Raw genomic sequence first — 16,240 nt, forward strand, 5'->3', positions numbered from 1 at the left:
TTTAACTACTGGTGTGTCTTAACTGATGGTACAAAGTGTCATTGCTCAGTGAATATATTTTAAATATTCCCCGGGAAGCGTTAGTGATCAGAATGCTCTAATGTTGCCATTGGCCACAGTATGCCTATTCTCTTTCATGTGTCCCTTCTAGTTTTAATATCAGAAAGGATCAAATAGAAATACATTTGAAAAGCTCTGAGTTTCTTCAAAGAAACTGTAAAATCCCCTTAAGGGTAAAAACAATGATGGAGAGGACATAAAAGATGGATGGAGAAGCTGAATGAGAAATACAACTGGTAACCCCTAGTTTTATTATCAGGAATCAGACTTAACATGTGCAAAGTAACATTTTGTTTTCCATACTGTGTACTTTAAAATGGTGGGTGTCTTTGCCCAGGATGTAGAACTCTTATTGAAAGAAAGATCTATCAAAAGCTAATGGACATTACAGGCATTTTGGTGTGAGCCACACGCAGACTTCAGGAAATCTCTAAGCTGCAATTGTGCTGGTAGCTGGGAAGTTAGGGGAGATACTGTTCCACACTGTTGTCTTTTGTCAAAGAGTGCCTGATCTGTTCAAGAATTGCATGCTGTTGTTGCTGGTACTCTTTGTAACTGGCTGGGAAGCAATTTTAGTGATTTTCACAATTATTTCCTACTTGATCTGAAATAGCTCTGGAGGAAGCTCTTCAGTCTCATGTCCTAAGCCTTAAAACAGTTTGCTCTGTCTCTGATGGGAATCTAAGATGGGTATCATGAGCTTCTGTAGCAGTACTGACAGCATGAAATCTAAGTGAAAGCTGCACTGGATGACTTTGCATCAGGGATGGCTGCAGATTTGGATGTACAGTATTGAACTTAGGAAGAGTCTCACTGAAAAATACTGAAAAGATCTTTCAAAGATAATAATCTTCATTAGTGAAAGCATGTTCTTAGATCTGTTCAATGACAAAATGTTTCTGAACATGCTTAATATACAGGAATTTAATTATGAGTACCAACATATTTACCCTCGAATTTCATATTTTTTTTACATCAGAGGTTTGAATATTTTCAGACTTTTAAAAATTTTAGCTACTACTTATGTCATTAGACCTCTGTCTTCACTGAAAAGTCAGTGAAGACTTTTTTGAGTATCTATGGAATAACTGATAACTTCCTGATAGAAGCATTTTCAAGAATATTGACTAAAATGAGGTTGAGATAGTCTTACTCATATTTTCCTTATTGATATTGAATATTTTTCAAACAAATATATTGATCATCCTTTGCAATTTCTTGCAAACACACTAAATACTGTCTTGTTGCTAATCAGTTGAGCTGATAAAGTCATTACCAAGCTGTTTATCTCCTATCAGTACTTAATATTTTAGCTTTTATTATTCAATATGTATATATTCTTGCTTTTTGGACTTCAATAAAGCAAATATGAACACTGGTAATTATTTGTTTTTGTTACTATTAACAACATAGGACTTTTTTTCCTTTTATTAAGAATTTGAGGCAGTACTTTTTGAATACCTTTAAGGCGTTATCTTGTTTAAAGTTGCTTATTGAGAGAATCTTGGTTCCCTAAAACGCATACATCTAAGGAAAAATTTTATTTACAAATTCCTTGTTCAGTTTCTTTGCATGTATGAAATTTGCCTCAGAGACTTTTTTTCCTTTTTTATTGAAAATTATTTAATGAAACATCTTTCTTTGTAGTATATATTTATTGTATACTTATCTGTATGTATGTTAGTCTGAAAAGTCACCTGGGTACAAGGGTGGAATGTTAGAATTTTTAACGCTATAGTCTCCACTTTTTTTAAGGAATTCTTGTATTTTGGAGTTGGCAGCTCAGTTTGCAGTTCCTGAAGGCAGTTAACATGCTTTTTTCTGTGTAGCAGGTTAATAAGTTAGCTGTACTGCTGAGTCATGTTGTGTGAGTGTGGTAGTAATCCTCTCTTCTGCCTTTTCATTCCCTAAGAGCTATTTCTTTCATCCCCTTCTTCTGAATTTACTCTTCCCCCACCCCCATGGCCCAGGTTAAATGTGGCTTTCTTCTCAGGTAGCAGTAATTTAAAGGGTGTAAATTATGACACACAACTTGTTCAAGTGAAAACATGGTTGATTCCTTCAGCAGAATAGTCTTGTACTTGGCTTGCAGATTAGAAGCTCACTGACAAATTTCACATGGAATGCAGACAGCTAGTGGCAGCACCTCCTTCTTGCTTGTTAATGTCTCTGCTGAGTGTATTGATGACCAAAACTCTTCTGTGACACCTGAACTCAGTAGGCAAATTCTCTCCTGTATTAGCAGCAAAGTACTTCACAAGATTTTTTTGTTGTTTCAGACCAAGTTTTGTGTGTTCAGGTGAAAATGTCCTGATATGCATTGGTTGGATGCAGGGCATGTGACTGTTGATGTGTGCATAAACTGTAAAGTACAGCTGGAGCAAAGGCTGCTTTGTCACTGTAACTATTACTTTCCATGCTGGTTTTTAGAAAAATGTGTTGACTAACTTATGTCATGATATGTCACTGGTACTTTCAAGCTTGAATTAGTTGTGTTCTATCATTTTTGCTATCTAGTATGGAAAAGTATTCCTGCCTCTGCCTTAAAGAGAACTTCTGCATTATGATAAAACTTAAGGTGGTTTGTGATTGTTTTTAACTGAATAGAAATTAGTTCAGTTGCTATCAATTTTAAGCAGGACACCAAACTCTGGTGTTACGTTAAGCTTTTCAATGTTGTCTTATTTCTGTCATTCAGTGAACATTCCTGTCTTTCAGGAAAGCAGTGTTATTCTGTAAACAAAGTAAAATCACCCAGTGTCTTAAGTTGTGGTACATTGGTGTGTTTCAGCAAGCAAAATACAGATATTCTTTATGACGTTCTCACTCAGCTTTGAGCTTTTCAATTCATGCATTCTTCTGCTGCTTTAGGCATTTTTAGGAATTTTAGGAAGTCCTTGCTTTTTAGGAAGTCCCTGGAAAACGCAATGATTATTTCAATTATATGGCCAGTCAAGCCATCATGACAGAAAACAACTTGTAAAACTTTGGTAATTCACACAGCTGGGTTGTGTTTGTCTAGCAGCATCTATGTTGACACAATTGAGGTAGCTATGATTATTAAAAACAAAGAAAGGCCCAAAAAAACCCAAGAACCAGACAGCATAACTGAAGTTCATACTTCCCTGCTATAGAAAAGCTACTGCAGTTCTGCTTAATTTCAGTGCCTCCTTACAGCTGTGTTTGCTGCTGTTGCCCACTGCATTCAGTTTTTATTGTGAAGCATCAGTGTTGACACAGATATTCAGAGGAGCAGCTAAACTCACAACTTTGAGTTGAGCAGCTTAGCAGCATTTTCCTGCTTATAGAATCTACTTCAAGGAGCATCAGGCTTTGCTCAAAATACTGGATTTTGGGTAATCCTTTATCTGACTCCCTTGCAGACATCCAGTGCACTATTCTAATCGGTCTAGCCAGCATTGCTCAGCTAAGACTGTTTCCTTCCTTTTTTTTTTAAGGTTATTTTTGTCAGCCAAAAAAAAAATTTTGAAATTTCTTTAACTGCTCTATATGTATAAATATGAACACTTCCCTTAGTGCATTTCCATGACACAATAGTCTTCACACTATTACATAGGGTTGCTGTCCCAGAAGAAATGCAGACACAACATATGCTTTCTCAGAACTCATGAAAATTCATAAATTATGCAATATAATAAATTACTGATGGTAAAGACTACAAAGCAAATAAAGTCATGACTGGGGAGGAAAAACCCACAGCTTTCTTGCTGTCAGTTATACGGGGAAGGGATCCAAATAAGAGAATTTCTGTCTGTCCAGCTTGAACATTTAACTTGTATTTACAGTTTTAAAATAAATGCTATTTCTCTGTTTTTCAAAAGTTGGAAATTTTACTTAGAACATGGATTAAGTTCCATTGTTGTCCTAGGAAATTAATTTTTTGTACAGGTGGCTTAGGTGGTACATACCTAAGTTTTTCTGAAAATGTTCTGGCTTGCTGATTGAAATATAGACTAATCTCTTGATGTCATTATGGGGGTCTTCATGGCTTGCCTTTGTGTTTTTTAACTAAGATTGATATGCTATGAAGTTACACTCCCTCTCTTTCCAAATTTAGTTTTCAATAGCAGTTAGTGCAATTTTTTTCTCCACATGCTCCTTTTGTATGGGGTGCTTCAAAGTGTTCAAACCCATTATGATAACCCCCTAACTCTGTCACATCCTGCCCTGCTGCACTGCTTGGCTCATGTCTGGCTGGCTTGGCAGTCAGCAGAAGAAAATGTGTCTTGCCAGTGGTGTGATTTTGTGACTTGATAGTGTCATTGCTGCTGCATTTACCTTCTCTGTTCTGTTCCTTTTTTACTTTACACTTCTGTAGTAAAAGTCTGGGCTGTAAAGAGTGTGGATAAGGTAGGGAAGTGAAATAAAAAGGTTTAGCATGTAAAAGACACCTGCTGGTAAGTACAATCTGCACTAACCCACATCAGAGGCAAATCTTACAAGTAATATGGTCTTGGTAGAGGAGTATACAGGTCCACCTGTGCCTTAATTTACTGCTGCTGAGTTTTCTTTCCTGCATAGGTATGTTTAGTCTAATTGTGCTGCATATGTGTAACCAGTGTGTTTATGCTCTTAAGTAGCATATTTCTTATCAGCTGCAAAATATCCTTGCTTAACTTTTGATTTACAGAAAATTTTTGGTGTAAGCAAGTGAAGGACCTGGCAATGTGCACTCTCAGCCCAGAAATCCAACCATACCCTGGGCTGCATCAAAAGCAGCATGGCCAGCAGGTCAAGGGAGGTGACTGTCCCCTTCTACTCTGCCCTTGTGAGACTCCCCCCTGGAGTGCTGCATCCAGCTCTAGGTCCCCAGCATAAGAAGGATGTGGACCTGTTGGGTTGAGTCCAGAGAAGGGATGCAAAAATGATCAGAGGGCTGGAGCAACTCACCTATAAAGACAGGCTGAGAGAGCTGGGGTTGCTCAGCCAAAGAGAAGGCTCCTGGGAGACCTTCTAGAAACTTCCAGCAAGGGCATGTAGTGATGGGACAATGGCAAATAACCTGATATGATAGAGGAGAGGTTTAGATTAGATATTCAGAAGAGCGTCTTTGCTGTGAAGCTGGTAAGGCACTGCAGCAGGTTGCCCAGGAAAGTTGGTAATGTCCCATCCCTGGAACTATTTAAGGCCATGCTAGATGGAGCTTTGAGTAAGATGGTTTACTGGAATGTGTCCCAGCCCATAGAAGAAGGGTTGGAACTAGATGATCTTTCCAGGTCCCTTCCAATCCAAACTATTTTGTGATTCTGTGGCCTCTAATGGCCTTTATATAGACTTGAAACCCTTGTAAAATGTCAGACTTTTATTTGGTCTTAACTGAATTTTCATTTTCATATCAGTAGTGCAGTAGATCTGTTTAAAGGCACTGAAGAAATAAGAGCAAGAGAGTTTTGAGACTTCGTTAGGATCAAGAAGAGGGAGTTGACTGTAATACTAGTGTCTTTTTTGTTTTTAGGTTTTTTTCCTCAGCTCTTTGTTTGAGAGATGCAACTACTCATCAAAGGCTTGTTTTCTGTCTCCCCCTCTGAAAAGCTGTGTATCCCTTCACAAAGCTGTTTATTGTCAAACATGTAGATCATATTGCAAAATCTTCATTGTCAGATGAATTTAATTATCCCAGTAATACATCTTGTTTTCTTCCTTTTTCTCTGAATTGGGTGCAACACAATGATAACTTGTTTTAAATAAGTGCTTAAAAGAATAGAAATGGAGAATGCTAACAGCCAGTGAGCTTTAATGGGCTGACAGATCAGTTCTGTGGTAAGTTTCTTGCTGTTAATCCCCAGATTGTAAAACATGTTTAGAGTGGTTTAGAGTTACTATTGATTTCTCTTATTTTACTGTTGTGATTTGTGCTTGCTTTCTTCTTAAATTTGGAGAATGCTTTTAGTTTAATTATTTGATACTAAACTATGCTAGTAAACAGATTTACTAATGAAATATTTCTATCTCTTCACTCAATAGCTAGAGATGATTGCCATGGAAAATCCTGCAGACTTGAAGAAGCAATTGTATGTTGAATTTGAAGGAGAGCAAGGGGTAGATGAAGGAGGTGTTTCCAAAGAATTTTTTCAACTGGTTGTGGAAGAAATCTTCAATCCAGATATTGGTATGTGTTCTAATAATTTACTGATTAACAGATTTTTCACACAAAAGGTTGGCCTGGATGATCTTCCAGACTGGATTGTTCTATTTTTATGCTTTCTAAATCCACTGCTGCTTCTCTCTGAAGCTTTCCAGATTCACTGGTGGTCAGGAGAGTATTTGCTGCACATTGAGGCTCACTATGTTGTCAGCAGTCATCCTCCCAAAGGAGAAATGATGGAAGGAGTAAGTGTGTATAGTTCATGAATGAGAACCACCCGTACTTGTTTGGATACAAATCAGTAGTACAGGGTTTCTTTGCAGGGTTCCTTTGTTTGTTCTCTCACATTTCTCCTCACTTTGCTTTGTGATTAGCTTCTGGAATTGATAATCAAACCAAAGAGGAGGAGCTTCTGCAATAAAGCAAGAGTAGGACTATGGGAGTTTTTTAGTTACTTCCTCCACTTCCTCCAGCTTAATAAATCTGATAGTCTCAGTTCTGCAGATCCAAAGTGTCACAGCAGTGTCAAATTTGATTGTAGTTAAAAAACCAAAAGTAATTTGATATATTATAGCCAAAACTTTACATTTGTGTTTCAGCAGTCATACTTCCATCATATTCTTTTTTCCTTTGCTCCCTGCACCAATCATGTATGCAAGGACATGGTTCTTTTAGTGTGCAGCTTTTCTGCTACTCTGAAAATATGAAAATGTTATAAAATTATAAGAATACTTTTAGACTAGAAATGAGACTTGCCAGGTTCCTATACTAATTTTTCATTTTATGTGAAGTATGATGTTACATTGTATTTCCTGTAATGGCTTCCATTAAAGAAGCCTAATGGCTCATGGCTGTTAATTTGGTTTCACTGGACTATCTTAAAAGATAAAGCTGTTGTTCTTAGTTTTGTAGCTTAGAAAATTGATGAAAATACACAGAAATCTATTTTGACTGGATTAGAAAGGGGGTATCAGTATCAAGTACCCAGAATCAGTAACAATAATCTGAACCTTGGCACTTGCTCTTCACCATATGCAAGCCAGTTCTTATAACAAGTGGTACAGAACCATAGATAAGTCTTACTCACTCTGAAAAATGCTATTAACTTAGAGAGATTTGGAATCTGAGTTAACTTACTTTGAAGTATGGCAAAATAAATAACTCCTAATACTTCGATTGATGAAATTTTATTTTCAATGCAAAGTAAATACATTTTCAACTTGAGTTTATTTAAACAGAAGTTGTGTGGGTGTATTGAAATACTCTTTTAGTAATACTAAAGTGTGCTTAAGCTAAGATCCAAGCAGTGTGTATCTACTTCCTGCATTTAAAGATAGTAGTATATTAGATGTACAGGCATGTTTTAAGTTTTACTTCTGTATTAAAAATGTTAAAAAGTATGTACATATTTTGTATTCATAGTAACTCTGGAGGGGGAGAAAGCTTTTTAGTGGCTTTTGGCATAAATGTGTAAAAGCAGAAAATGTAGCTTGCATTCAGTGTGTGTGTGTGTAATATATGTATATATATGTGTATGTGCATATGCATATATGTATATATATGCATTGCATTATAGCAGTTCATGTATGCACTAGATATACTACATATGACTTTTGTTGATTTATAAATGCTTTCTTTACCCGAGAAAACAAAGGAGATCCTTTAAGTGGAATTTAAAATGTCTGTTCTTCAATAGGTATATTTCAAGAGCTGTATATTGTTATTATAGTTTCTTTGACTTTTTGAGTATTTCGATATTAAACTGCCTTAAAGTTTTACTCAAAGGAGGGAATAACTCAGAAGAAATACTGGCAAAGGTATTCCATGGTAAAGGGGAAGAAATGATAACTTCATGTAACTTGAAGTGCAATTGTTTCCCCTTCTTGCAGATTCCACTTTTTTCCGGTGTTTCATTATGATTTTAATGTACTGTAATCTTAATTTTGGTAAGGGAGTAAAATACTGTATACACCTTAAAGTGTTTCCAGAAGTGTATCTGAGTAAACTGTTGATGGTTCATTATTAGACATTTGCTGGAGTTGTTTGTTTTGACAGTTTACTTTTCCATCATATTCCAAAAAGCCCAAGTCACTGCTTTACATACCAGTAATCCAGAAGTTACTTCAGTCAGTTCAGAAAATGGCATACAGGATTCTATATGTTTGGCCTATATATGCCTGAGTTGCTCATCCATTTCTGATTTCCATGTGCCTTATCTAATGGGTCAGCCTGTTATTTGTGTACTCCCCTAATGGCTGACCCATCCCTAGTCACTTACTTAGATACATAATCCATTCTGGGGAATAGCCAGAGTCTGAATGAGCTTGCAGTTTATTGCCTTACATGGAATGAGGAAAGAGTTTTTATCTCTTGGCTGAAGATGGTATTTTCAGTCTTTAGAGTAATTTTGTGTTCACGTGGCTTTGAAATCAGTTTGTACATCTGCATAGGTTGTAAACAAGCATATTTTTTAAGAGCTGACAAGATAAATCCTTGTGGCAAATGTAGTTATATTCTTCACATGGATCTGACATAGTATGTTGAGAAGAAGGAGACTGCGGCAGTTTTTCTTAGGCTCTGCCAGAAAATCGTGACACCTGTACAAGCAACAGGTGATTGGGACTGTACCTGTCCAGGGTGATCTCTCTCTCACCTTAAGTCTATGGGGTTTGCATTTATCTTGCTTCAGTATCTAGTCAGGTAAGGAATGGATTTTAGTGTGGATTTAGTTTATATATAAATAATATTATAAATAATATATAAATAATTTATAGCCTGTACACCCCAGTTTCATAAACAAGAGCTATCTCATGTCTTGCTACAGCCAAAAGGATAAGGAGTTCTGCCTGTCATATGTCTTCACATTTTCTCCCTGCAGCTTCTGGCATGTGCCAGTTCAGCTGTTTGTTGAAGTCTTCATTGCTCAGCTCATGAGCTGGGCAGGAAATTGGTCTCCTGAAATAGTGAACTGAATGAAAGAAGCAAAACCACTCCCTTTAGACAGTGACAAGCATTTAAAATTCAACCCCTTCTTTGAGGCCATGGTCTATTTTTCTCTCAAGTTAAGATGTGTTTAATAGCTGCAGTAACAATGGTCCTTGAAACAAGCAAACAAATCTGTTGGGCATCAAACTCTAAAATCATGGGCAATGGTCAATCCCTGCTCCATCATCACAGCTTCTATTTATGTAGTAGGATGTCATCTAGTCCTGTTCCTTTGCTGGAACTGGCCTTTGAGGAAAGGCTGTCAGTTTTTGGTAATTAGAGTTCTTCAGGATTGTTTCATCTACATGTTTTTGGCTGTGTTCTTTTCTTGTACTGCTGTATTTCTCAGTCACCATCACTGCTATCAGTGTGCTGCTGCTTCCTCAGTAGAGGAAGGAATGAAAGCTTGTGTACATGCAGCTTCATTGAGTGTTGCAGGATATTGTATCACAGTTCTCTTGCACACCTTTAGTGGTTATGTGAGTAACAGTGTTTAGAGCAGCTCCAGTCACCCGAAGTAGTTTCTCTTTGCTATTCAATTCAGTATAATGTTAAGTTTAATGTGTCTTAAAGGCTAGTGCAAATGGGTTTATAATGGTATGTTTTATGTGCCATTTTTATTCAACTGTAACCATAATTCAACTCTTTTTTTTTGGTTTTTTTTTTTGATAACAGGGATGTTCACATATGATGAGTCTACAAAACTGTTTTGGTTTAATCCGTCCTCTTTCGAAACTGAGGGTCAATTTACCCTGATCGGCATAGTACTGGGACTGGCTATCTACAACAACTGTATACTGGATGTACATTTCCCCATGGTTGTCTACAGGAAGCTAATGGGCAAAAAAGGAACTTTCCGTGATCTGGCAGACTCTCATCCTGTAAGTTTCTTGTTCTTCAAGTTAAACAGTGCATTTTCCATGCAATAAGTTAATCTATATTTCAAATAAACACAAGACCACTGTCAGAAATGAAAGTGAAATAACCAGTGATTTGTGTTAAGAGTCTGTGCTTGTTAAAATAAATTCATAAGCGAGAAAACTTCTTGCTACATTTGGTTTGGAGGAGGCAAAATTGTAACATCAATGAATAGGGCTCAGTATCACTAAAGCTTTAATTTTTTTGCTACATAAACTCCCAAATGTTACTAAGAATTATGAAGCATGAACAAGCCTGTCTCTTCCCAAAGAGACTTGTAAAATTGGGCTGCTCATAGCTTTTAGTAGAAGTAGATTTCTACCAAAAACAAGTGCAAGAAAGAGTAAACGTGCAAAGGTGTGATGTTCTTCCTGGCTTTTGTCTAAAAGCAAGAGACAGATGAGGCAATTTATGAATATCCCTATAGTTAATGAATTGTCCATCTACACACACCCATTCCCAGCCCGTGGCTGTACAAGCACTGAGCTGTACATGTACTTTATTAGGTAGAGCACACAGGTGTGTGTGCAGGATGTCTTGGCCCTGCTCCACCTGCAATCAGAGATCACCAGTGGCTTCGCCTCATGTTGCTGGTCAGAGTTGTTAGCAAGCTTCATTTTGTTTCAAACAATGGGACATTTCTCTTTTATAAGCAGTTGTACAAAATCTTCATCTTTTCAATAAAGATTAGTGAAATGATACTGTCTAGAAAGAATTTGGCTTTCATATTTGAAAATGAGGCATTTTTAATCAAAAAATACATTATCTGGTCTGGTTTCGATGGCTATGTACAACAGCATGCCAGATTCGACCAGTTTCTGTGTATAATGGTGAGAAATAGTGCCCTGAGTTTCCTCTAATTTTTATTACATACTCAGAACTTCTTGTGACTAAAAAAATGTGAATGTATTTCTATGGAACAGGGCAGTCAGGGCATTTCCTAATTTTTCTCCCCTTCTCTTACGTTTCTCCTCTAACACCTATGCTGATTTATTTTTAAGTAATCCTTTTTTAACCCTTTGTATTCTCATATGATTTAAACACTTCAGAGCTTTTCAAACCCCAGACGAAATTCACAGTAGTCAAGCCTCCCAATGCTTTTTCTAATGCTGTAGAGCATGGAGAATAGGATGTTCACCAGCCCTCACCATCAATGGTTCCAAGTCCAGTGATTTTTCAGTGCAAGGTCTATTTTAAAGGTTCTGTGGAAGAATCAAAAACACAAATTCACACACAGTGAGAGGTTGAGGCTTACATGTTAACTTTCATGTTTCAGCTTAAACATTGGGGTGAAATTTATTTTTTCTACTTCACTATGAAAGTACAGTTGCACACAGTTTTCACTTCCACCTTCACTTTATGTTCTTTTGCCTCTATGCCTCTATTGCAGCCAAATAATTATACCTTTGCTGCATAGGCTTTGGTTTCCAGGAGAGTCTTGGGCTTTTTCTAAGGCATAGCAGAAAGGAAAGCTGGTTGCCTCTTTGAATAGAGCAAACTCGTACAGATAATTTCAGATTCCACTTGGTAAATTCTGATCAAACTTGTGATTTTTTTTTTTTCTTTATAAACGTCTTCTTATGTTAAAGACTGCCCCATCTGTGTTGCTTCAGGATTAATTCCTAGTTGGCTTCAGTTTTAAGTAAGAAGTATAAGATAAAAGCCTACTTTCTGAATTTTATCTGACATAAAATACAGGGGTTTCTTTGATTTTTAACTCATAAATGTTCCCCTTACTAGCATAACATATTTTGGATGCCTAAAGTAAAAACAGATTCAAAAAACTTAAGAAGATGCTATTAAAAGCTCTTAAACTGCAGGTTTGACCATTGCATTTTGGAAGACTGGTAGGTACTAAAAGGCTCTTCTAAGGGAGTTATCACTGATTGCCATGTTTCTTTTTTATCTTAATATCTTCTGTTGGTTCTCTTTACAGATACTGAGCTTAATAAATAATTATTTGGACTGCTATGGGAGATTTTTAGATGTCTTGTGTCATAGAATATAACAACCCTTTTTTGAGGCTGGTGGTTTCATGTCTTCTTGTATTAGTCAGTGGAATCTATCAAAGCTTATTTTTGACAGACATGTATTTCTTATTCTGTTAGGTTCTGTATCAGAGTTTGAGAGACTTACTGGAGTATGAAGGAAGTGTGGAAGATGATATGATGATAACGTTTCAAATATCTCACACGGACCTCTTTGGCAATCCGATGATGCATGATTTAAAGGAAAACGGTGATAAAATTCCTATTACAAATGAAAACAGAAAGGTACACTCAGCTTTTTAAAGAGAATCTGGAGTTCTTTGATATACTGTATTTAGAATTATGTAGAACCCTACAAAGGTTTGGTCTCACAATTTTTAAGTTTAAAAGGCTTTTAAAATTTCCATAGCACACAGTGTGGTTGTGAACAGAAAAGGCTTCTCTTAAAGAAAGCATTGATGCGTGGACATGTAGCTTCTGGGTGGGATGTTAGATCTGTTTGAGCAGTATTTGAGACTTGTTCTTTTGTGTTGCTGAATAAAATCTGAGCTCAGATAATTTGCATAGATACAGAATTATATGTATTTTGGGGTCTTACGTTTTGGGGAGGTACTTCAAGTGCATGTGTTGAAGCACTAAGCTTTTTGGGGTTTATTTCCTTGCAGGAATTTGTCAATCTGTATGCTGACTATATACTCAATAAATCAGTAGAAAAGCAGTTCAAGGCCTTTCGGAGAGGATTCCACATGGTGACCAATGAATCTCCTTTGAAATATTTATTTAGACCGGAGGAAATTGAATTACTTATTTGTGGAAGTAGGGTAAGAATTTTGAATATACACTAGACAGTGGAGTTTTGTTTGATCCTGAGTATATAATTAGTGGTCATCTTTAAAAATATCATCTTCTTACAGAATTTAGATTTTCAAGCACTAGAAGAAACTACAGAATATGATGGTGGCTATACAAGAGACTCTCTTATTATTAGGTAATTTTTTCTAATTCTGTAAAGATAAAAAGCACTTCATCCACTTGTTTCTTCCTAATGATTTTAATATTGTAAGATTTATTATTTTTGTAGTACTAGAGATGCAAATGTCTTATGTGTAATTTCACTTTCCTTAAGTATTGTCATTAGAGAAGAGGATATGGTATAAGCATTGTTGAGTAAGTATATTTCCTTAGGAAATAGGAATAATAAAATAGCTGCAGAACCCAGCCAATTTAATGTTTAAAGACAGTTAAGCTGCAGTGTTCAGTAATATTTCTGATTTCTATTTCTGAATCTCATTTATTGGTAAATACATTCTGAGAGTTTTGGTTTATGAATGCAACTTGTAAATTTGATGTTAAGACTGATTAGAATTATTACACCTTCAAAGCTCAATTACTTTTGAAATTCTTATTTATACCAAATAAAATTTACAGTTTATTTACTTTTTAATTTCTTCTTTGATAGGGAATTCTGGGAAATTGTCCATTCATTTACAGATGAACAGAAAAGACTATTCTTACAGTTTACAACAGGCACAGACAGAGCCCCTGTGGGAGGACTTGGAAAGTTAAAGATGATCATAGCCAAAAATGGCCCAGATACAGAGAGGTAAAAAAAAAAAAAAAAAAAATCTACATTTTGCTTGGAAGTTAATTCTGTGCTTTTAAATTATTAACCTAGTTAAATCTGAAAGCTGAATCTATAAGAAAATTTTACTTTCTTCAGATTCATTATTTTTGGACTTGTAAAATAGAGATGTATTTCTTTTGCCTGTTTCAAGATCTGAATTCTTGTATTTTTTTCTCCCACAGGTTACCTACATCTCACACATGCTTTAATGTACTTTTGCTTCCGGAATACTCAAGCAAAGAAAAGCTTAAAGAAAGATTATTGAAGGCCATCACATATGCCAAAGGATTTGGCATGCTGTAATAAGTATAACAAAAGGGATTAAAAAATGATGGTGATGATGTCCCTGTCCAAAAAGGCCATAAGATAGTGAGCTACAGTAGTCACCTGTGTTTGTGCCTCCCTTCTTTACTGGGGACATTGGGCTGGAACAGCAGATTTCAGCTGCTTATATGAACAAAATCTTTATTTTTTCTTTTAGCGTGAAAGTGTTACATATTCTTTCACTTGTATGTACAGAGAGGTTTTCCTGAATATTTATTTTAAGGGTTAAATCACTTTTGCTTGTGTTTATTACTGCTTGAAGTTGAGCCTTTTTGAGTATTTACAAGAAAACAAACTGTACTCTCCCAAGGAAAATATTGCCATCATTTGTAGACCATGTAACCTTCAAGTATGTGCTATATTTTTGTCCCTGTATCTAATCAAATCAAGAACTGTACTTTTTGAAGAGTTTGCTTTTGAAACTTGAAGTCTTGAAAAACAGTGTGATGCAATTACTGCTGTTCTAGCCCCCAAAGAGTTTCTGTGCAAAATCTTAAGAATCAATAAAGATGGAAGGGAGAACTTGGAATGTTAAATTGCAGCCTTGAGAACTTTACTTTAGTCACAGCACAACAATTAAAATTCATTTCACTATATGTTGTCTTCACATGTCTTGTAATAAACTGTGTTTTTAATTAGGAAACATTTCTTAGCATATGAAAGGGTAGAAATTTTAGTTACTTTTTAAAAAAAAGAAGTTTACTGGGGAAAGTGCATTTTCAACTGAACAGCTTTAGAATAGGGAGTGAAGTGTCTGGAAAAAAGATAGGAAGTTTTTGCTATATTATAAACAAAGCATGTGGAAGTGCACTTAAAATGAAGTTCTATTCTTAATTGCCTATTATGTTGACATTTAAAATAGACAATCCAAAGTCTTCCCTATATGTTATGTCATCATCATTTATTTAATGAATCATTTTTCCTACCTATCAAGGCACATGATCAGTGTTGCACCATAGTCTAAAGGGATGGCTACTGTGTTTTAATCTCATCTAACAATAAGCAAAATTGAACAATATTAAACGTGAGGCCTACTTCATGTTGTACACTTCCAACCATTAAATAAACTTTTAGAAAGTAAGTACTAAGGTTATGTTAATCTACTGCATAAAGTATTCAGTAGGTTTTTAATTTAACTCTACAAATCATATCAGAAATAAATCCTTTACCTTTCTTAGTCTGTGTTTAATGTTAATTTCTCCTGTTGCAATATACAATGAAGGGATTCTGCATTTTGTAAGTGCAGATGTAACTGGCATATCTCTTTTCCAATACAAGCTGCAGCAGGTGTGCAGAGCTGAGCTTGTGCCTTGACAATTGTTATTACTGGCTACTACCGATCAAACCCGTGACTGTGGAATTGGCATTAAAAGGCTTAGTTTTGAAATCATTGGAAAAAGAAAAGATGTCTTTCAGGACTATTTTAATAAATTCTTTCTAGTAATAGAAACAGACAACTGTTATGTAACTATGATGCTGAATAAAACAATGACCTTTTTTCACCATGGTTCAGTGAAAAAGAAGAGAAGTTTCTTACTTTGATAAATTAGATATTAAATGGTTTGATTAGACATTGTTGTAGTACTGCATAATTTGAGGGTTACAGGTACAGAAAGGTCTCCACAAGTGAACTGTAGTGATGTTCCCCTCTCAAATCCAAGCCAATGCCAGGTGGCCTGGACACGTGGGACTGAAACGTGCTGGGGAGGGAAAGATGCTGTCTGTCTTCTGGCCTTTGATCTCTGAGGTGGCCCTTAAGGCCTGCCCTCTTGTATGTCCACCTTTTTGTATGTCCCAAAGGAGGAAAACACAAGATACCCTACCTCTCAGTGTAGTGGTTGACAACAGTGCCTGCTGAGCCCTTCAAGTTTGGAGCAGCTCTTACTGTAGGTGGTAAGAACATTTGCTGAGTGCCTTAAGGTTATTCACTACGAGCACAAACACATCATGATGCTGCTGTGTGGTATGTACTATGTTCACAGTCTAATGTGTTAAGCTCTATCCCTGTAACTCTTCTTACACTAATTCAGCTGTTGGTTTGTGGTTGCCCCCAGACAACAGATATATGTGATTCATGTTGGCGTTTTTTATATAGGTCTAAAAGCTGTGCAGACAGCATAACTGAATAGCAATGCAAAGTTCTCTTAATTCAATTGTTGACATTGTAAATATGCTTTCTGTTTTCCTTTAGCATTAAGATTAACATAATGCATAATGGCATTGGCTTTCAAAAGC

At 36.1% G+C, this 16,240-nt stretch overlaps 1 protein-coding gene across 5 annotated transcripts in view; it reads left to right on the top strand.

The window, feature by feature from the left end:
- Positions 1–15,512, top strand: part of UBE3A (ubiquitin protein ligase E3A) — a 53,439-nt gene extending 37,927 nt beyond the window's left edge. For all 5 annotated transcript variants that reach the window (XM_021546693.2, XM_021546697.3, XM_021546694.3 and 2 more), the window contains 7 exons: positions 6,046–6,190; positions 9,827–10,032; positions 12,178–12,342; positions 12,723–12,878; positions 12,972–13,045; positions 13,517–13,660; positions 13,864–15,512. In XM_021546693.2, coding sequence (XP_021402368.1) covers positions 6,046–6,190; positions 9,827–10,032; positions 12,178–12,342; positions 12,723–12,878; positions 12,972–13,045; positions 13,517–13,660; positions 13,864–13,984 — 1,011 coding nt within the window. In that variant the 3' untranslated portion in view covers positions 13,985–15,512. The remainder of the gene's footprint in view (positions 1–6,045; positions 6,191–9,826; positions 10,033–12,177; positions 12,343–12,722; positions 12,879–12,971; positions 13,046–13,516; positions 13,661–13,863) is intronic.
- Positions 15,513–16,240: the final 728 nt, after the last annotated feature.

This window comes from Lonchura striata, chromosome 2 (genome assembly GCF_046129695.1).
Source record: "Lonchura striata isolate bLonStr1 chromosome 2, bLonStr1.mat, whole genome shotgun sequence".
Classification (NCBI taxonomy): Eukaryota; Metazoa; Chordata; class Aves; order Passeriformes; family Estrildidae; genus Lonchura; species Lonchura striata.